This window comes from Schistocerca nitens, chromosome 4 (assembly GCF_023898315.1).
Source record: "Schistocerca nitens isolate TAMUIC-IGC-003100 chromosome 4, iqSchNite1.1, whole genome shotgun sequence".
NCBI classification, from domain to species: domain Eukaryota; kingdom Metazoa; phylum Arthropoda; class Insecta; order Orthoptera; family Acrididae; genus Schistocerca; species Schistocerca nitens.
The window spans coordinates 966,472,743-966,492,824 of NC_064617.1; the positions used below are offsets into that span (position 1 = coordinate 966,472,743).

Consider the following 20,082-nt stretch of genomic DNA (forward strand, 5'->3'; position numbering starts at 1 on the left):
GACTGATACTATTCACCCTTACACTTCATAAAAATAATATCCGCTGTACGGGGAAAAATTACTGACTGCAGAAAGAACTGAGGCGATAGCTCAAACTGACCTGTTATCCATTCTTTCTTAACAGATGGATTATCAGTTTGAAAGGTAAAAGTCTCTTCCTTTCCTTTAGTTTTCACAGCCAGCTGCAAGCAACAGGAATCAACCCAAGCCATTTCTTCATCCTTCTGCTGAATTGATCCTTGTATTTCGGAAAGAATACGTCTTATTCCTGGCACATTCAAATCCTGTAGCAGAAAGTATGTATAGTTGCTTAGATTGTTCCACGTGTTAAGATAGTATTGTAATGGATGGAAGCCACATTACAATTGCTTTTATACAAAGCTGCATTTTTAAAGTAAGTATATCTTTAAACTAAAATAAAATACAAAAACAATATTAAAACTATTTTACTTTTACAAGAAAGCCTGGACCTTGGTCTACTTTCCAACATAATTTCCATAGTATTATGGCACTATGTGATCAAAAGTATCCGGACACCTGGCTGAAAATGCCATACAAATTCGCGACGTCCTCCACTGGTAATGCTGTAATTCAAAATGGTGTTGGCCCACCCTAAGCCTTGATGACAACTTCCATTCTCACAGGCACACTTTCATTCAGAAGCTGGAAGGTTTCTTTGGGAATGTCAGCCCATTCTTCACCGAGTGCAGCACTGAGGAGAAGTATCGATGTCGGTCGGTGAGGCCTGGCACGAAGTCGGCATTCCAAAACATCCCAAAGGTGTTTTATAGGATTCAGGTCAGGACTCTGTGTAGGGCAGTCCATTACAGGGATGTTATTGTTGTGTAACCACTCCGCCACAGGGCGTGCATTATTAACAGGTGCTCAATCGTGTTGAAAAATACAATCACCATCCCTGAATTGCTCTTCAACAGTGGGAAGCAAGAATATGCTTAAAACATCAATGTAGGACTGTGCTCTGATAGTGCCATGCAAAACAACAAGAGTGGTAAGCCCCCACCATGAAAAACACGACCGCACCATAACACAACCGCCTCCGAATTTTACTGTTGGCACTCCACACACTGGCAGATGATGTTCACCAGGCATTCGCCATACCCACACGCTGCCATCAGATCACCACATTGTGTACTGTGATTCGTCACTCCACAAAACACTTTTCCACTGTTCAATTGTCCAATGTTTACACTCCCTACACCAAGCGAGGCATCATTTGGCATTTACCGGCGTGATGTGTGGCTTATGAACAGCCGCTCGGCCATGAAATCCAAGTTTTCTCACCTCTCGCCTAACTGTCATAGTACTTGCAGTGGATCCTGATGCTGTTTGGAATTCCTGTGTGATGGTCTGGGTAGATGTCTGCCTATTATACAATTATGACCCTCTACAACTGTAGGCGGTGTTTGTCAGTCACCAGACGGGGTCGGCCTGTACACTTTTGTGCTGTAAGTGTCCTTTCACGTTTCCACTTCACTATCACATGAGAAACAGTGGACCTAGAGATGTTTAGGAGTGTGGGAATCTCATGTAGACGTATGACACAAGTGACACCCAATCACCTGAACACATTCGAAGTCCGTGAGTTCCGCAGAGCACCCCATTCTGCTCTCTCACGTTGTCTAATGACTACTGAGGTCACTGACATGGAGTACCTGGCAGTAGGTGGCAGCACAATGCACCTAATATGAAAAACATTTTTTTTTGTGGGTGTCCAAATACTTGTGATCGCATAGTGTATATCATACAACCAGCTTCTGAAATCCATTTTCAAAAAAAAACATACCACCTGATTTTGCAACCAGTTCTGTACTGATGTTCTGACATTCTCATCTTCTTCATAGTAGTGACAGGCGATGTGCTTCATTTAATTCAAGAACAAATTATAATAACTCTGTGCTTGGTCACAGCTATATGAAGATAACCATTTAGTTCTCAACCAAACGATGTGATCAGCCTGCTGAAAGTTTTGTTCTGCATTGTAGGGTCGAGTTTCTTTAAGATCTCACAACAGAAGTCTGCAATGACCATGCTACCCCAAGGCAAAAAGCAGACAAGCTAAAGATGCTACCCATCCCAAAAGCATAGAGCACATATTTCTTTTGGGGCTGAAATTGTTTGCTGCAACTTCAGGTTCTTGGGAGACATTACGTGCCACCGTTCCACGAACTGTCATTTTGATTCTGGTGCTTTGTGGGCAACCGATGTTTCATCACTCCTGACAATTTGTTTTAAAAATGTATTCCCTTTGGCACCAAAGTCTGAAGGAAAGTTACTGGACTGGCTAAGCAATTCGTTTTGTGGAACTCAGTCAGTGTTTTTGAAATCCAGCATGCACCTACTTCTGACACTGTAACTGTTCGGTCATAGTTTTGCATGGAACACTTCTCAAAACATGAGGAAAGGCATAAAATAGTGATGAGCATGTAGCATCAGTCATCTCAAATCTTTTTATCTACTTTCTGCACCAGGTCGTCAGTAATGACACACGGTTGCCCTGTTTGTCATTGTCCACATTTTGAGCGGCCATCTAACCATTCCTGCACTCTTAGCATTTTTTACTTAAAGTTAGCTAATCTGATGATGAAGTCCAGGATAGCTTCCACATCTCTAGCACTTAAGAAACGGGTAACAGCATAGATTTCACAGTTGGCAGTATTTTCAGTCAGTTTAGCCAGTTTGAAAGTATACAAACAAACACTGATGCAAGCAAAAGCTACCTTAATAGTGTTTGTGGTTAGCCAACTGACGAAGGTATTTAGTGAGCATGCACAGTATAGTGACCACAAAGCTCCAATGGTCATAATTTTAAAACAGTACTTACTTTAAGAACATATCTCCTAAATCATCTTCCTCCATACATTCAAGAAACAAAATTAACTGTTTTTGCCGACAATACAAGTATTATGGTCTAGCCTAATGGAATAACTTCAACACTTGAAAATGTAAATAATATTTTCTTGAAAATTAATAACTGGTTCTCTGAAAATGGTGTGTCACTGAATTTAGATAAAAGCAATACATGATTCAGTACTGTACAAAGCCTGACACACCATTAGAAATATTGCACAAGGCAAATCAATGAATGAAACAATGTTATCAATTCTTTGGTTTTTCTATTGATAAGAACCTGAACTGGAACAGGTAAATAACTAACCAATCAAAATGGAGAACGGACAGACGGACGGACGGACACACACACACACACACACACACACACACACACACACACACACACACACACACACACACACACACTCTCTCTCTTTTTTTTTTTAAGTAAGGACAAGTATCTCACCTTATAGTTGCCTTTCAAAGTTGAAACAAGATCAGCTATTCGACTTACGACCTCATAATCGTGCATGAGGTCATTCATCTCTGCACAAAGATTATCTGCAGCTCCACTGCCACTCATATTTGAATCGAGTGATGTGGAACTGCGGTCTGACTTAAGACTTCCACCACGATTTAAGCCAGCTGCCAGCAAACGACTCAAAGTAGGTGATGTACTTGTATCCACAACCTATTGAAAAAAGTAGCTTTAGTAGGGCTTAAAATCTATACTTGTAGCCACACTAATGATTTTCAATTCCCCGCCTAACACATATACACAAAATAACAGAACTTACGTGACACTAAACAACTGCACTGTTTTGAATTTGCATAGACTCAGCAAACAAAGATGATTAAATTTTTCACACATGAAAAATGAAAGATGAGAGTATTGTATTTTATGTACACGAGAAAAGTCACTGCAGCTTTATCTATAACACAATAACCAAGAATAATGATCTCCAGCATGATAAAAATTTTCCTCATGAGATGGCATATCATCTGGAAAAATCCTGAGGCATTAGACGTGCTGGTAGAGATAAAGTCACTAATTCTACATGATTTTATGGCACCAACACTATCATTAGCAATATCAAGACATTAGGAAAAGGACAGACTGCTCCTTACGGTAAGAGGACACGCTGAGTTACAGACAGGCACAACAAAATGAATGTTACACATATAGCTTTCAGCCAAAACCTTCTTCAGAAAAGAACACACACACACATTCACACAATCAAGCACACTTCATGCACACATGACTGGCAGCTCAGACTGGAGCATTCCCGAATATTCCAGTCCAAGCTGCCAGAGATGGCAGACACGTGTGCATGAGGTATGCTTGCTTATCCTTTTCCTAATATTGTTGATATTCCAACCTGAAGTTCCCATTGTATCATTACCAATATGTTTTCAGAGGGTGATGCCCCACAGCCCATATTGTTTGTTGAACAGCCAGTTTTGGCCCACATACCATCATCAGGTTCATAAAATCATTTACAACAACATATTAGGTGATATAAAATCAATAGCCTCAGATAATAAAATCCATGTATTCATCACTGCTGTCACAAAGTAATATAAATTGCAGTCTGGCATAGTTTATGGTTCATGGCTTTTATTATCTGATGCCAATAATTTTATATTACCTAATATGCACAAACAGCAGGCCAGATGTGGCCCGCCCCTCACTATTTGTTCTTTTTTTTCCCTTTTTCATTCCCTCTCAAAAGGGAGAGAGTGGGTCCTTGCATAATTTAGAACTTTAGAGCAGAGTCCTGCTGGCATTGATGCAGGGGGGAATCCCAATGTGGAATAACAACTCATCTCACAGTGCATTATTTTCAAAGTTGCAGCCCTTGCGTACTCGTGATGATGGGTTTGCAGGCCGCAGTACTAGCAAGTCTATACATCCCTGTTGTAAATGCTTTTATGAATGTGATGGTAGTCTGTGGAACAAAACTTGATAGTTAAATTAAGAAATTTTATCAGCAGCTCTTGGTGGTATTCATGACTTTCATCAGTTTTCATTAACTCCTCAGTGTGTGAAAAACACAGATACTGTAATAAAGGAAAGTAAGTTAATTTAGGGATTAATGTCCTGTTGACAACGATGCCATCAGAGATGGAGAAAAAGGCTGACTTGGTGAACAACGAAAGGAAATTATATATACCTTTCAGAAAGACACCATCCTAACATTTACATAATTAATTTAGAAATGCAATGGAAATATTAAAATCTGGACAGAGAGATAGGAAATTTAACTTCTGTTCTGTCGTATGTGAGTACAATGCCACTTCACTCAGTGATATAGTGATAAAATAAATCACTATACATCAATGGATACACGAAGCTGCTAATTCAAAAAATTGTATCACTACCTACACAGTTCCACACAATTTTACCACTGCTATACTAAAACACAAAGTGCAAGCTACATCTCAGAAATCACTCAAACTGCTACAACAGTTTTGTGATCAACTCCAACCGATAATGGATACGACTTAGTGAAGACCGTTTTCAGAAAAAGTCTTTATCTGATAATGGAATTCAGAATGTTTTTGTTTTATTCTGACTGGCCTTCACAAATATACATATACGACAACACAGCCTACAGGTTCATGGATGGATGGTTAGTGATAGTGCTTAATGAGTGATTTAACTGACTGTCAAAATTCAGGTAATGATTCACTCAAGGAATAAGAAAATAATGTTCATGTGTTGCTTTTGAAACATACCTCAATGTCCGTTACAGGATACGACCATTTGAGACTCAGTCTCTCACTGCCGCTGAAGTCATCTGTTGTTTTTGGTGTCACTGATACGCACACCACCATATCATTAAGCAAAAGCAGCCTTCGACTCTTTGATTTTGTAATCATTCCAGCTTGGTTGAACTCCTGAAAAAAAGAGAAAACCACATTTTAGTTATGCACCATCCACATGAGTATTTCTTAATTTCAAGTCTTTCAATAAAAGTAAGTACTATAAAATGCAAATGTCTGGAAAAATAAGCAGTCTTATATTGACAGATTAAGGAAAACACTGTCTTCTAGTTGTTACAAAATACTGAACCTTCACATAGCAAAACCACATATTAAAACTTGAACAGGCTACAAAGGAAATGAAAATATATAATCACCAATATGAGGACAAATACAATACTCATAAAATATATAATTTAAAACTAGAAAAATTTTAATAATTCTGACAGGAACTAACCAATTGTGTGACATTATCTTCACGTAGCAAGTACCGATGACCATCAGGCCTAGAGCGAGCTGCAAATCTTCCGCTAATGTGACGCATCATTTCTTTAAAGGCCTGGAACTGTTCGGCTTCACGTTTCCGCTCATTGAGCATTTCTGCCAATGATTCAAGCTGTGTTAGAGCCAGCTGCAGTGACATGCGATCATGGTGGCCCTGAGGCGTATGCTTCAGCAGGTCCTGTGTTGACAGAAAAACAAATGTGGATATTAACTATAGTTATTGTTTGCTTTATCATTGGATGACTGTGATGCACTATTTTTAAGTAATGAATGTGAATTTTACTAAATACTTTCAAATTTGATTCTACATACACTAAAGGTAGCGCAATTCAAAATGAAAATTGCAGTTACGAACAGCAATACCTATTTATTGCACTACGATACATTGACAAGAACTACCACGAATGGTGAGGGGGATGTAGAAACGTATTTTATAGTTCTAACTGACTCCCCTTGGTTATACAGATAACATACAAGCAATAATCCATTTCTTGCTCTACTGTATGAAAAACCCTGGAGGCACTGAAACGAGTGCATTTTAAATGCACCTTTTGATTTCTGGAATTGTTTCCATCAAAGGAAGCCTGTACAGAAGGTCCTTCACAGAGACCTAGGCAGCCAAAGCAGAACACAGCATCACCATGTCCTGTATGACCGATCTCACTGTTCAGATGTTGTTGATTTAAAAATGTGCGAGTCTCCACACCAGGTACAAATTCACTGCACCTGTGTAATAATTGAACTTTTGCACTTTCTTTACATTCTGTGTAGTTCTTATTGGTGTTTTGCTATGCATTAAATGGTTATAATTGTGTATTTAACCACTCACGTGGAATGTTTCCCTCTATTATATTACCCACTATATTCATTTTGAATTCCCTTTCCACGAAAGTTAATAAAACTAAAATTCAAAATCCATGTGTCCTCCATTTTATACAGTTCATGTATTTTATCAGCATACATAATTCTTTCACGCATGCAACTGCATTAAATTTCTACAGCTAGGACATCACAGGCATCACTTCCACATTTATAATAATCTTCTTCTTCGTTGGGATTGGTTAAAAGTATGAGGATGCTCCTTGATGATGTGTGATATGTATCTGAAGTGACATATGCCTATTGCTTGAATTCTGGAAAATGTTATCTGCTTTCAACTTGAAAGTGTTAATATGAGGTTTTCGGCATTACTCCAAGTCACTAATTATGAAATATCTTGATTCACGTGGGGGGGGGGGGGGGTTTGAGAGAGGGATTAGGGTGTAATGTCCCATCAACATGTGGTCATTAGAGACAGAGCACAAGCTCAGAATGTTTCATTGATGGGGAAGGAAATTTAGCAACTTCTGGAAGCACTTGCTCAGGCTTCTACATTACAACAAAAAATTGTCAAGTTTACTTCTGAAAATGATTTTGACAAGTAAATTTCAAGAACTTGCTGGAAGTACTTGCAGAAGTGTTTTCACTGGAGTCACATCTTGAGATCACCACCACCACCACCACCACCACCACCACCACCACCATTGAAGAAAAATTGTACCAAAAAACAAAGTTAAAAAAACTAATTGGCTGAAGAAATGGATACAGAGGTGTACATATTTATATTGTCAAGATACACTACTGAATGAACTAAAATCAGAGGACTTTACTCAGATTAAAAATGTTCTGAGAAAATATTGTGCAGTTTTCGAAAAATTTTTTGTCTTACACTAAACTATTCGAAACCAGGGCACAAAAATACTGCAAGCTATATCACTAAGATATCATCTTTTAATTACTTTTCAATTTTTGAAAACAGTGTTTACTACAAATGTAATGCATTTATGCTTATGCTAAGATTCAAAAAATCTGCTAAAATTTAAAGATGTGTCTGCTGCCACTCCCCATCTGGAAAAGTAATTGACAAATTAATTTTGCATTTCTCTGGCTGGTGGCGACTACCTGTGTATGTTGATGGGTTCCCATAGTAGAACATTTGTTTTGGGTCATCCGTCTTTATTCCATTGTTTTCGACAATGGCATTGTCACACCGGTACTGAACACACAAATGTTAAAAAACTTGCAGGAGTAGCTTCTGTAGACGACTTGTGGAAATAAACCTTAACCGCCCTGATAAATTGCAACCATGACTGCTTTAGGTGTAACTCCAATCAAAATATCAGAGACAAAAGCAATGCAATTCTATCATACAACTAAAATGGAACTTAGACGAAAGTGACTACTGAGGGATAAATTATGGAAAATATTTTCTATGTACTAACATATTATATAAAATAGATTTATTGATTATATTTTAATAATGCATGTCTTCCACAAGAAAGACAACAACCATTACTGTAAAAACTATGAGGGGAATGAAGTTTCAGTAGTACAGACTATTTCTAATAACCTACACAAATCATGAGAAATTTTCTAAGAAGTATTATCATCAACCTATTAGATAGGTTTGTGAGCAAATTTGCTTTCAAGCACTTTAAATCTGATGCAAAAAATCCCAATGAACCTGCATACCAAAATACAATGTCATTTGCTAACAACAGGTGTACTAGATTGAAGAGCTCTGAAGGGAACACTGGGAAAGTTTCACTCTCTCTCTCTCTCTCTCTCTCTCTCTCTCTCTCTCTCTCTCTCACACACACACACACACACACACACACACACACACACAACACACACACACACAGGTTCTACAAAAGGAGGAGGGAGGGAGGGAGGGAGGGAGGGAGGGGGAAAGAGAGAGAAATTTTCTACAAACTTGGCAAAAAACTTGCTTAGGATGATGATTTGCAACCAGTGCTACAAGCGGTTTAAGCCTTTTGAACAGGGCAGAATGTCAGTTGGTGGCGATTCCAAGCTTGGACAACCCCATCTACAGATGACAACCACGTTGAGAGAGTTCATGCTGCCATTCGCAGAAATCACCGTCTGACTGTTCGAGAAGTTACTGACAAATCCTAGCACACATCACTCCTTTTCCTCAGCTACCTAGCAAAATATCACATTCACATTGTGCCCCACCCACCATATTCTCCACACCTAGCCCCAATACACATTTTCCTGTTTCCCAAACTTAAAACCACGTTGAAAGAGCATCGTTTCCAAACTGCAGAGGAAATCAGAACAACGCAACAAGAGACCCGCATGTCATCCCAGAAAATGAATTTCAGGAGGCTTCCCAAAAGTAGAAAAAATGACGAGTATGGTGTATTGCCGGTAGAAGGGACTACCTGTATTGGTACAGTGATTAAAATGCTGTACAATAAGCAATAAAGGTCTTCCATCAGAATTTTGATATCTTTTCGAACACACCTTGTAAAGAGATATCGGTTTCAATAGTGCTTGCAGAAAACATTTAAATGTGCTACCTTCGTCTGCTGTTGTGCTTTGGACACACTATATTTTGGTGTAAGCAGTCTACTGTATGAATTTTTGTATTATTAGATGGCATATTTTCATTGGAATGTGTAATATTTAGAATTGATTGCTTCTTTCCCTCAGCATTAAAAGTAATAATTTGATGACAAATATTTAAAGTTAGTCTTAAAAAACTGCTCTCACGAATTTTAGTTGCTGAAAGTATAGTCCTCTTTAAGCACCTCCATCCTATTCTGTGTCCAAAGAATTTATGATTAAACAGTTAAACGTTAATGCAACAATGAAGCTCTCACCTGCAAAAACAATATGAACTGGGGAAACCTCTGAACAGGTTTGACCATCAGACCAAAGAATGAAAGCCGGTCATGTGCACTGATCTGCTTCACCTGAAACACATTCCAGAAATATGAATCTTAACAATGTATAACAATGCTCTGTGTATCTTACACACACTGCTTACATTTGTGGAAGACTATTTCAGAATTTTTACGTATTTCAAAAAATTCAGAGTAATTACGATACCTTAAAGAAATCCGCAAGTGCTGACTTCCTCTTTGCCTCCATTTTGGCTAAATCCATGGCAGATGAAAAGTTGTTGATGAAATCACTATATATTTCAAGCACCACAGCCTTGGAAAAAGATGCAACAAACACATCACCAATACGTTCATCCCTATCCCAGCTACGAACACACTCTGCCAGAGCTATGCGAAATAAAGTGTGACACTGCAGTATCTCCGGCAGGCGCAGGAACAACGTCTGTATTTTTGCTGGACTGAGAATTGGTGGTGTGCTCTCTTCCAGAGGTTTCTTATAATCCTGAACAAAAAAAATCCAAGGTGTCACTTTAAACAGATATTTCACATTAAGTCTTGCTATGAGCTGTTATTCTTAACAAACACAGTAATTTGTCTAACTTGCTTAATATTTAATTTCACTATTGTACCTATAAAGTACAGTTGACTTTGTAGCCAACCACACACTGACAGTTTTATTTCCGTAGTTTCTGAATAGCTTTTGGAATGTGTAAGCAGGGGGGACAGACTGCGGGAGAGAGAGGGGGGAGGGAGATGGAGTAAGAGGGATGAACTGTAAAATCTGGTAATTAAACACAAAGATTTGTAAGTATTCTTCAATCACAAGGTGACAAACACAAAATCGGAGGGTCTGAAATTATTTTGTTATTACCAACTTACATTGACTAGCCTATGCAATGTTGCGACATAGGAGTTCTCACTATGTACAATAGCAGCAACAATGTGTCGCCTTTTCAGCTGCTCCGGAGTGAGTCCGTGAGGAGGGGGCGGTAATGTGGGAGGCATCTGGCGCCGCCCAAATGCAGCAAAGGTAGTGCCATTTTCCTCTTCCACCTGAAAAAAGAGAAGAAATAATACACTGACCCGTAAACAATTTTCCTACGCCTACCATCACGACTGCATTCTTAGAATTCTTTGAAATGTTCACTCTGTTTACATTACACACCATTTCTTTCAAATCCCAGTTCATAACAGAAATTTACAATTCCATTCAAAGCAGTACTATCAAACAGAAACTCGTGATCACCTCTGGCAGAAGAGGCATTTTGTTGGGTGTCGGCACGCGGTCGCAGCTGCCACCGCCGCCCCCTCCGGTGTCGACATCGTACTGGTGGGTCGAGCCGCGCCGGATGGAGAACCAGCGCGACAGGCGGCCTCCGGGCACCGCCACCGCCTCCGGTGCCGCCTCCGACACGAGTGGTCCAGAGCTCCCTCCTGCTGCCGGCAGAGTGGCACTCGGCCGCCCTCGCCACTTGTCGCACAGTGTTCGTGCCTTGCTACCCAGAGTCGCCCTCGCTTGACCGTTACTTCTGCAGACATTTTTGTGGATTAGAACTCTCTTACTGCAAGCCACCTCACTGCAATGTACTTACGAGTACTCGAGATTGTCCGTAGAAGATAGCAAAAATATTTATTGAAATTTCAAAAAGGTGTGTTAACAATTTGTGTGCAAAAAGGTGGGAAATGAGTGATGCCAATCTGTTGCTGCTATAGTGAAATGTTCAAACGTGAATGTGTTAATGTATATCTTGAATACTGTTTCAAAAAGCAGAATAGTGAATAGTTGTCAGCATTTATGATACTTCAGCCTGTAGACATTTGTCTCAGTAGTTTGAATTATCCCGTATTTTGAATTACTCCAACACGTGATGTCCAGATATCACGAGGGATATCCTCGACAAGGGATATCCTAGACAACAACAACTTTTTTGACAGTAAGTCAAAATGAAACAGGCTAATTGTGTTACAATGAAAAACTTTTATATTCACACTCATAACCAGTCCACAATCTTGAAATGATTTTTCTCCACGAGTTTTTCCGTAAGTCTCTGTCCTACCATGAGAAATTCAAATGCATAACAATGTCTTATTTTTGTTGAAATGTCACTGGTTTTTCATGATCTTATTTCCATCACGATTCAAACATTATGTATGCTTATTTCAGTAATTAGAAGTGGCATCTAAGCTAGATGAAAAAAAAAGAACAATTCTGGTGTAAACTTACACAAATATTTAGTGTTTTTAAAATTAAAATAATACAAATGCTGTAATACTTCTTTTGCTAACTTAGAAAAATGACTGACTATGAAATGTGACAGCAAATAACAAATGTGATGTTTTGAATAAAAAAGTTGGGCTATTATGTCAATCAAATCTGCCCTCTTAATTTTGAAATGATACTGATGAATGGTGAGGCTAGAATGTACTGAGATAATTGATATCCATACATACATCCGAAAGCAATTAGAAAGGAAAACATGAGCACTGAAATTTTTTTACTATATAAACACCGTAAGTTAGTTATGGGTAAGGCTGAATAAATCATCATCTTTTTCTCTTATCCTTTATCTTACTCTATCAGTGGAGTTGAACACTATGGCGAACATTCGTGCCACTTCCTTGAAGAGGCAATAATATGTAAGATTTACACATACTGATGAAACTCAAGAGGATGCTATTTTCTACAATGTTTTTATCCAGATTACCTTAGTATCAATGTATATATCAGACATAATTCTCCAGTTCCACTTACTTACTGGTCTGAATACACACTGCTGGGGAAAGAAAAATTGGTACACCCTTTCAGAGGTTCCCAATTCACTCTAAGATTTACTGTAGCAATAGTGTATATGCGGTAGATGAGATGATTACATTTACAGATCATTAGCACAAATGGTTTAGAGGCACCAGGTATCAATACGTGCTGAAACTCTCACATTAGTATGGCGATCATATAGATGGCAAATACTGCCTCGGAATATGTCATGCCATGCCCTCTTGACATGCTCACGTAGTTGGTTGCAGTCGCACAAGTCACTTCTCAACCCATCATATCCCACACCTGCTCAACCAGTCACTTCTCAACCCATCATATCCCACACATGCTCGACCACGTGTTGACCAGGGACATTGCTCCACGTCTTGCAGCGGACACTGAGTTTCGTGGGCAGTGTGTGGGTAAGCATTATCCTGTTGCGAGAATGGCAAAAGAACAGGCCTAACAACATTCTGCACGTACCAAGTGATGGGTACTGTCACCTCCAGAAACAACAAAGGTGAACGAGAGTTGTAGCTTATCGCACCCCAGACTGTAAGACCTGCGGTAGGGCCAGTGTGTCTCAGGCGAATGCACTTCACAAGACGAGACAGCGCTCACCAGGTCTACCTCGTAAGCACGAACGACCATCAGTTGCGTGCGTGCAGAATCTGCTTTCATCACTGAAGACCACGGTGCACCATTCCATCTTCCAAGTGATCCTCTGACGGCACCGGTCGAGCCGTGCACATCCCTGCTCCAGCAAGAGTGGAAGATAAGCCAGAGGTGAGTGTGCCCACAGTCCTCACTTCTTATAACCAGTTCGGAACGATTTGTGTTGACACATACGAATCCACAAACCCTCTTATCTGTGCTGTGGTAGCGGTACAATCTGCCACTGCTGCCCTTACAATACAACAATCATGGTCTCTTGTGCTTTGTGGTGTCCAGAACCTCACTTACGGGTGTGAGAATGTTCACGTGATCACTGGTACCAGCATCATTGCACAACTGATACAGTATATCAAACCTACGAGGGCAGTTCAATAAGTAATGCAACACATTTTTTTTTCTCGGACAATTTTGGTTGAAAAAACCGGAAATTTCTTGTGGAATATTTTCAAACATTCCCGCTTCGTCTCGTATAGTTTCATTGACTTCCGACAGGTGGCAGCGCTGTACGGAGCTGTTAAAATGGCGTCTGTAACGGATGTGCGTTGCAAACAACGGGCAGTGATCGAGTTTCTTTTGGCGGAAAACCAGGGCATCTCAGATATTCATAGGCGCTTGCAGAATGTCTACGGTGATCTGGCAGTGGACAAAAGCACGGTGAGTCGTTGGGCAAAGCGTGTCTCATCATCGCCGCAAGGTCAAGCAAGACTGTCTGATCTCCCGCGTGCGGGCCGGCCGTGCACAGCTGTGACTCCTGCAATGGCGGAGCGTGCGAACACACTCGTTCGAGATGATCGACGGATCACCATCAAACAACTCAGTGCTCAACTTGACATCTCTGTTGGTAGTGCTGTCACAATTGTTCACCAGTTGGGATATTCAAAGGTTTGTTCCCGCTGGGTCCCTCGTTGTCTAACCGAACACCATAAAGAGCAAAGAAGAACCATCTGTGCGGAATTGCTTGCTCGTCATGTGGCTGAGGGTGACAATTTCTTGTCAAGGATTGTTACAGGCGATGAAACATGGGTTCATCACTTCGAACCTGAAACAAAACGGCAATCAATGGAGTGGCGCCACACCCACTCCCCTACCGAGAAAAAGTTTAAAGCCATACCCTCAGCCGGTAAAGTCATGGTTACAGTCTTCTGGGACGCTGAAGGGGTTATTCTGTTCGATGTCCTTCCCCATAGTCAAACGATCAGCTCTGAAGTGTATTGTGCTACTCTTCAGAAACTGAAGAAACGACTTCAGCGTGTTCGTAGGCACAAAAATCTGATCGAACTTCTCCTTCTTCATGACAACGCAAGCCCTCGCACAGGTCTTCGCACCCGAGAGGAGCTCACAAAACTTCAGTGGACTGTTCTTCCTCATGCACCCTACAGCCCCGATCTCGCACCTTCGGATTTCCATATGTTTGGCCCAATGAAGGACGCAATCCGTGGGACGCACTACGCGGATGATGAAGTAGTTATTGATGCAGTACGACGTTGGCTCTGACATCGACCAGTGGAATGGTACCGTGCAGGCATACAGGCCCTCATTTCAAGGTGGCGTAAGGCCGTAGCATTGAATGGAGATTACGTTGAAAAATAGTGTTGTGTAGCTAAAAGATTGGGGAATAACCTGGTGTATTTCAATGCTGAATAAAACAACCCGTTTCAGAAAAAAAATGTGTTGCATTACTTATTGAACTGCCCTCGTATATGGCAATTCTCCAAAAGAACTATCCTGCCATTCAGAATGCCGCAATTTCACCCCTTTCAAACTAGCTCAGGTGGCTGTAAGAAGGAAGAGTGCGTCTCTATGGCACAGCTGCCTACTTGCTTCACATTTTAGCACCACACCGAGCCTTCTCGCTGTGAGGATACCCTGCTGAAGCGTAGACAAAGATGACACTTTGGTAACTAAGCCACTATGGTACGTGTTGTTGGACGGCACTGAAACCACTATCAGTGCATCTGCTATCTCCCCACGTGGCATATGATCAAGGTCAACTTTCCATGTGTACAATTCACCCACCCTCTCTCCCAGCAGTGTATTCGTTATTGATGACTTGGCTGTTTACTTCACTCTGACGGCCTGAAATCTAACTGGATTCATCCTAAAACCTGAAGAACGCCTTTCATGTAGCCCTTCTATGCAGGATACTGGCCGCCTCTTCCATGCCTGCCAGCTGTTTTTGTGACACACAGTGTAACTGGATATATATATTTCAGCAGTACTGAACCCTTTAACATAATGACAGAGAGAACTTACAATGCTATTATGATAGATGCAATATGCAAACAATGTGTGCCATACAACAGCACCTGCTGAGATAAGACCTACTGTGATCTACAGAAACTAAGCATCTAGTTTCAAACATTCCGTATGTAGTCCAATGTTTTACTCCACTTCTTTTGACCTGAATTTACTTTGTTATCTATCTTTAGTACCCCCAACAGCCAAGACACACTGATAGCCCACATCAACAGGTCATCTTTTTTGTGACACCATTTCTTTTACTTAATTCGCCTTCATTCATTCTGAGTACCTTTCTAGTTGCATCCTTTTCATTTCACTTCTAGTAATAATTTGTATGTGAGGAAAATGAGTCACATCATCATTTTCAGTACGAATCACATCTCACATTATATTACTTCCAAAAGTACAAGTCTCAATAAAATATTGTAACAGCTCAGTGCTTCATTTGAAAAATAAATCAAATCAAATACACACATATTGTGTCTATATGATGTTCTAAATCTAACATACTCAAATCCTTGCTTCCAAACGAAATGTATGTAACAATCATCTTTGATTCACTGTGTTCATAGGCTCTGACAGTACAATACATATTGCTTCAAAATACATAACTCTGGATAAACTTTAGATGTAAGTTACAGGAACCTGGCTTACATGCAGTGTAGCTTACGAGATGTGACCGTCTTCAAAAGAAAATTATACATTTCTTATGTAACATTTGTATTTTCTCACCGAGGTTTATATATATATATATATATATATATATATATATATATATATATATATATATATATATACACACTTTAATCAAGGACAGAACAGCAATCAATAAGGAATCAGCAACCTTTGCTGGTCACGATCTTAAAAGAATAGCACCTTATCTACACGAGAAACATTTTGAATTTATGTAAGATATATACACTGATGAGACAGAACACTATGACCACTGCCTACCGTGAGATCGAATGCTGCCTGGTAGCGTAGCAGGCACGTAACGAGATAAGCAGAGACCAGCAAAATATCTCTCTGTGACAGTACGGGTCACAAATGGGGAAATCCACTGACGCTAGCAACTTTGACAACGGGCAGACTGTTGTGGCCCATCTGGGAAAGCAGCAGCTTGTAAATGTTACGGTTGTCAGCTGTTCATTGCTACTGCTCTGAGCGTCTATGAGAAGTAGTTGAAAGATAGTTTAATTGAGAGCACAGGACAAGTTGTTAAGATTTCCACGTGTCATTACACAATGTTGATGGTGGAGGCTTGTCCAGTCTGAAAAGCAAGATACGCAGCAACCTATGGCAGACATCAGGACTGAGTACAATGCTGGTGCAAGTACATGCCTTTCGGTAAACACTGTTCGATGCACAATGTTCAACACGGGGGTCCACGAACGACAAACCCTGCGTGTTCCCGTTATGTGGACTTGCGAGGACCCTGTGGTACTGCACAAAGGCTCTATTAACAGCTGCAGACTACGTGAACGTTGTTGCAAACCTCCAGCATCACTATACGCTCGATGCTGCTATATCCTGTCACCATACGTACCCACAATATAGTGTCAACTGGCAGGTTGTCATGTTACAGGCTGACCACTGGCTGCAGAACATCGGCACACAGGTACCCCAGTCTGTTTACGAGCGATGTTACAGTGGAGTGTTGGGACCATGTGGCATTACAATCTGCAGCACTCGCATCACCACAGGAAGTGCTACATCCGTGGTACTACCAAAGCTATGCAGGTCACAAGCCCACCAATTGCAGCACCATTACCTACCCGCCGAGATTGTACGTAAATGGTCACCCGATACCAGAGCGGCCACTTCCAGCTGCAACACTCGTCCCAGAGGATGAACTCCGGAGCACCGCCAATGAGCAGCCCGGCAGTGGTCTGTAGCTACCACTCACTCAGTGATTCGTGGACACACACTGTCAGCTGAATTTACAATCAGTGCCATCGGATAGCCATTAATGGCAGTAACTAATGTCCGGTGGTACTTTGAATATTTTTTTGTCACTCATCCTGGAAGCATCCTTCCTCCATGAACCATGGACCTTGCCGTTGGTGGGGAGGCTTGCGTGCCTCAGCGATACAGATGGCCGTACCGTAGGTGCAACCACAACGGAGGGGTATCTGTTGAGAGGCCAGACAAACATGTGGTTCCTGAAGAGGGGCAGCAGCCTTTTCAGTAGTTGCAGGGGCAACAGTCTGGATGATTGACTTATCTGGCCTTGTAACAATAACCAAAACGGCCTTGCTGTGCTGGTACTGCGAACGGCTGAAAGCAAGGGGAAACTACAGCCGTAATTTTTCCCGAGGACATGCAGCTTTACTGTATGATTAAATGATGATGGCGTCCTCTTGGGTAAAATATTCCGGAGGTAAAATAGTCCCCCATTCGGATCTCCGGGCGGGGACTACTCAAGAGGATGTCGTTATCAGGAGAAAGAAAACTGGCATTCTACGGATCGGAGCGTGGAATGTCAGATCCCTTAATCGGGCAGGTAGGTTAGAAAATTAAAAAAGGGAAATGGATAGGTTAAAGTTACATATAGTGGGAATTAGTGAAGTTCGGTGGCAGGAGGAACAAGACTTTTGGTCTGGTGATTACAGGGTTATAAATACAAAATCAAATAGGGGTAATGCAGGAGTAGGTTTAATAATGAATAAAAAAATAGGAGTGCGGGTTAGCTACTACAAACAGCATAGCGAACGCATTATTGTGGACAAGATAGACACAAAGCCCATGCCTACTACGGTAGTACAAGTTTATATGCCAACTAGCTCTGCAGATGATGAAAAAATTTATGAAATGTATGACGAGATAAAAGAAATTATTCAGGTAGTGAAGGGAGACGAAAATTTAATAGTCATGGGTGACTGGAATTCGTCAGTAGGAAAAGGGAGAGAAGGAAACATAGTAGGTGAATATGGATTGGGGCTAAGAAATCAAAGAGGAAGCCGCCTGGTAGAATTTTGCACAGAGCATAACTTAATCATAGCTAACACTTGGTTCAAGAATCATAAAAGAAGGTTGTATACCTGGAAGAATCCTGGAGATACTAATAGGTATCAGATAGATTATATAATGGTAAGACAGAGATTTAGGAAGCAGGTTTTAAATTGTAAGACATTTCCAGGGGCAGATGTGGATTCTGACCACAATCTATTGGTTATGAACTGCAGATTGAAACTGAAGAAACTTCAAAAAGGTGGGAATTTAAGGAGATGGGACCTGGATAAACTGAAAGAACCAGAGGTTGTAGAGAGTTTCAGGGAGAGCATAAGGGAACAATTGACAGGAATGGGGGAAAGAAATACAGTAGAAGAAGAATGGGTAGCTCTGAGGGATGAAGTAGTGAAGGCAGCAGAGGATCAAGTAGGTAAAAAGACGAGAGCTAATAGAAATCCTTGGGTAACAGAAGAAATATTGAATTTAATTGATGAAAGGAGAAAATATAAAAATGCAGTAAATGAAGCAGGCAAAAGGGAATACAAACGTCTCAAAAATGAGATCGACAGAAAGTGCAAAATGGCTAAGCAGGGATGGCTAGAGGACAAATGTAAGGATGTAGAGGCTTGTCTCACTAGGGGTAAGATAGATACCGCCTACAGGAAAATTAAAGAGACCTTTGGAGAGAAGAGAACCACTTGTATGAATATCAAGAGCTCAGATGGCAACCCAGTTCTAAGCAAAGAAGGGAAGGCAGAAAGGTGGAAGGAGTATATAGAGGGTTTATACAAGGGCGATGTACTTGAGGACAATATTATGGAAATGGAAGAGGATGTAGATGAAGATGAAATGGGAGATAAGATACTGCGTGAAGAGTTTGACAGAGAACTGAAAGACCTGAGTCGAAACAAGGCCCCGGGAGTAGACAACATTCCATTAGAACTACTGATGGCCTTGGGAGGGCCAGTCATGACAAAACTCTACCATCTGGTGAGCAAGATGTATGAGACAGGCGAAATAACCACAGACTTCAAGAAGAATATAATAATTCCAATACCAAAGAAAGCAGGTGTTGACAGATGTGAAAATTACCGAACTATCAGTTTAATAAGTCACAGCTGCAAAATACTAACGCGAATTCTTTACAGACGAATGGAAAAACTGGTAGAAGCGGACCTCGGGGGAGATCAGTTTGGATTCCGTAGAAATGTTGGAACACGTGAGGCAATACTAACCTTACGACTTATCTTAGAAGAAAGATTAAGAAAAGGCAAACCTACGTTTCTAGCATTTGTAGACTTAGAGAAAGCTTTTGACAACGTTAACTGGAATACTCTCTTTCAAATTCTGAAGTTGACAGGGGTAAAATACAGGGAGCGAAAGGCTATTTACAATTTGTACAGAAACCAGATGGCAGTTATAAGAGTCGAGGGGCATGAAAGGGAAGCAGTGGTTGGGAAGGGAGTGAGACAGGGTTGTAGCCTCTCCCCGATGTTATTCAATCTGTATATTGAGCAAGCAGTAAAGGAAACAAAAGAAAAATTCGGAGTAGGTATTAAAATTCATGGAGAAGAAGTAAAAACTTTGAGGTTCGCCGATGACATTGCAATTCTGTCAGAGACAGCAAAGGACTTGGAAGAGCAGTTG

The 20,082-nt window shown here is 40.7% G+C and overlaps 1 protein-coding gene across 3 annotated transcripts in view; it reads right to left on the bottom strand.

Annotated features, from left to right (window-relative positions):
• Positions 1-20,082, bottom strand: part of LOC126253646 (rho guanine nucleotide exchange factor 10) — a 579,883-nt gene that overhangs the window by 18,548 nt on the left and 541,253 nt on the right. For all 3 annotated transcript variants that reach the window (XM_049955149.1, XM_049955151.1, XM_049955150.1), the window contains 8 exons: positions 11,059-11,341; positions 10,692-10,865; positions 10,018-10,314; positions 9,789-9,881; positions 6,074-6,298; positions 5,590-5,751; positions 3,317-3,541; positions 101-284 (listed from right to left, as the gene is read on the bottom strand). In XM_049955149.1, the coding sequence (XP_049811106.1) occupies positions 101-284; positions 3,317-3,541; positions 5,590-5,751; positions 6,074-6,298; positions 9,789-9,881; positions 10,018-10,314; positions 10,692-10,865; positions 11,059-11,341 (1,643 nt within the window). The remainder of the gene's footprint in view (positions 1-100; positions 285-3,316; positions 3,542-5,589; positions 5,752-6,073; positions 6,299-9,788; positions 9,882-10,017; positions 10,315-10,691; positions 10,866-11,058; positions 11,342-20,082) is intronic.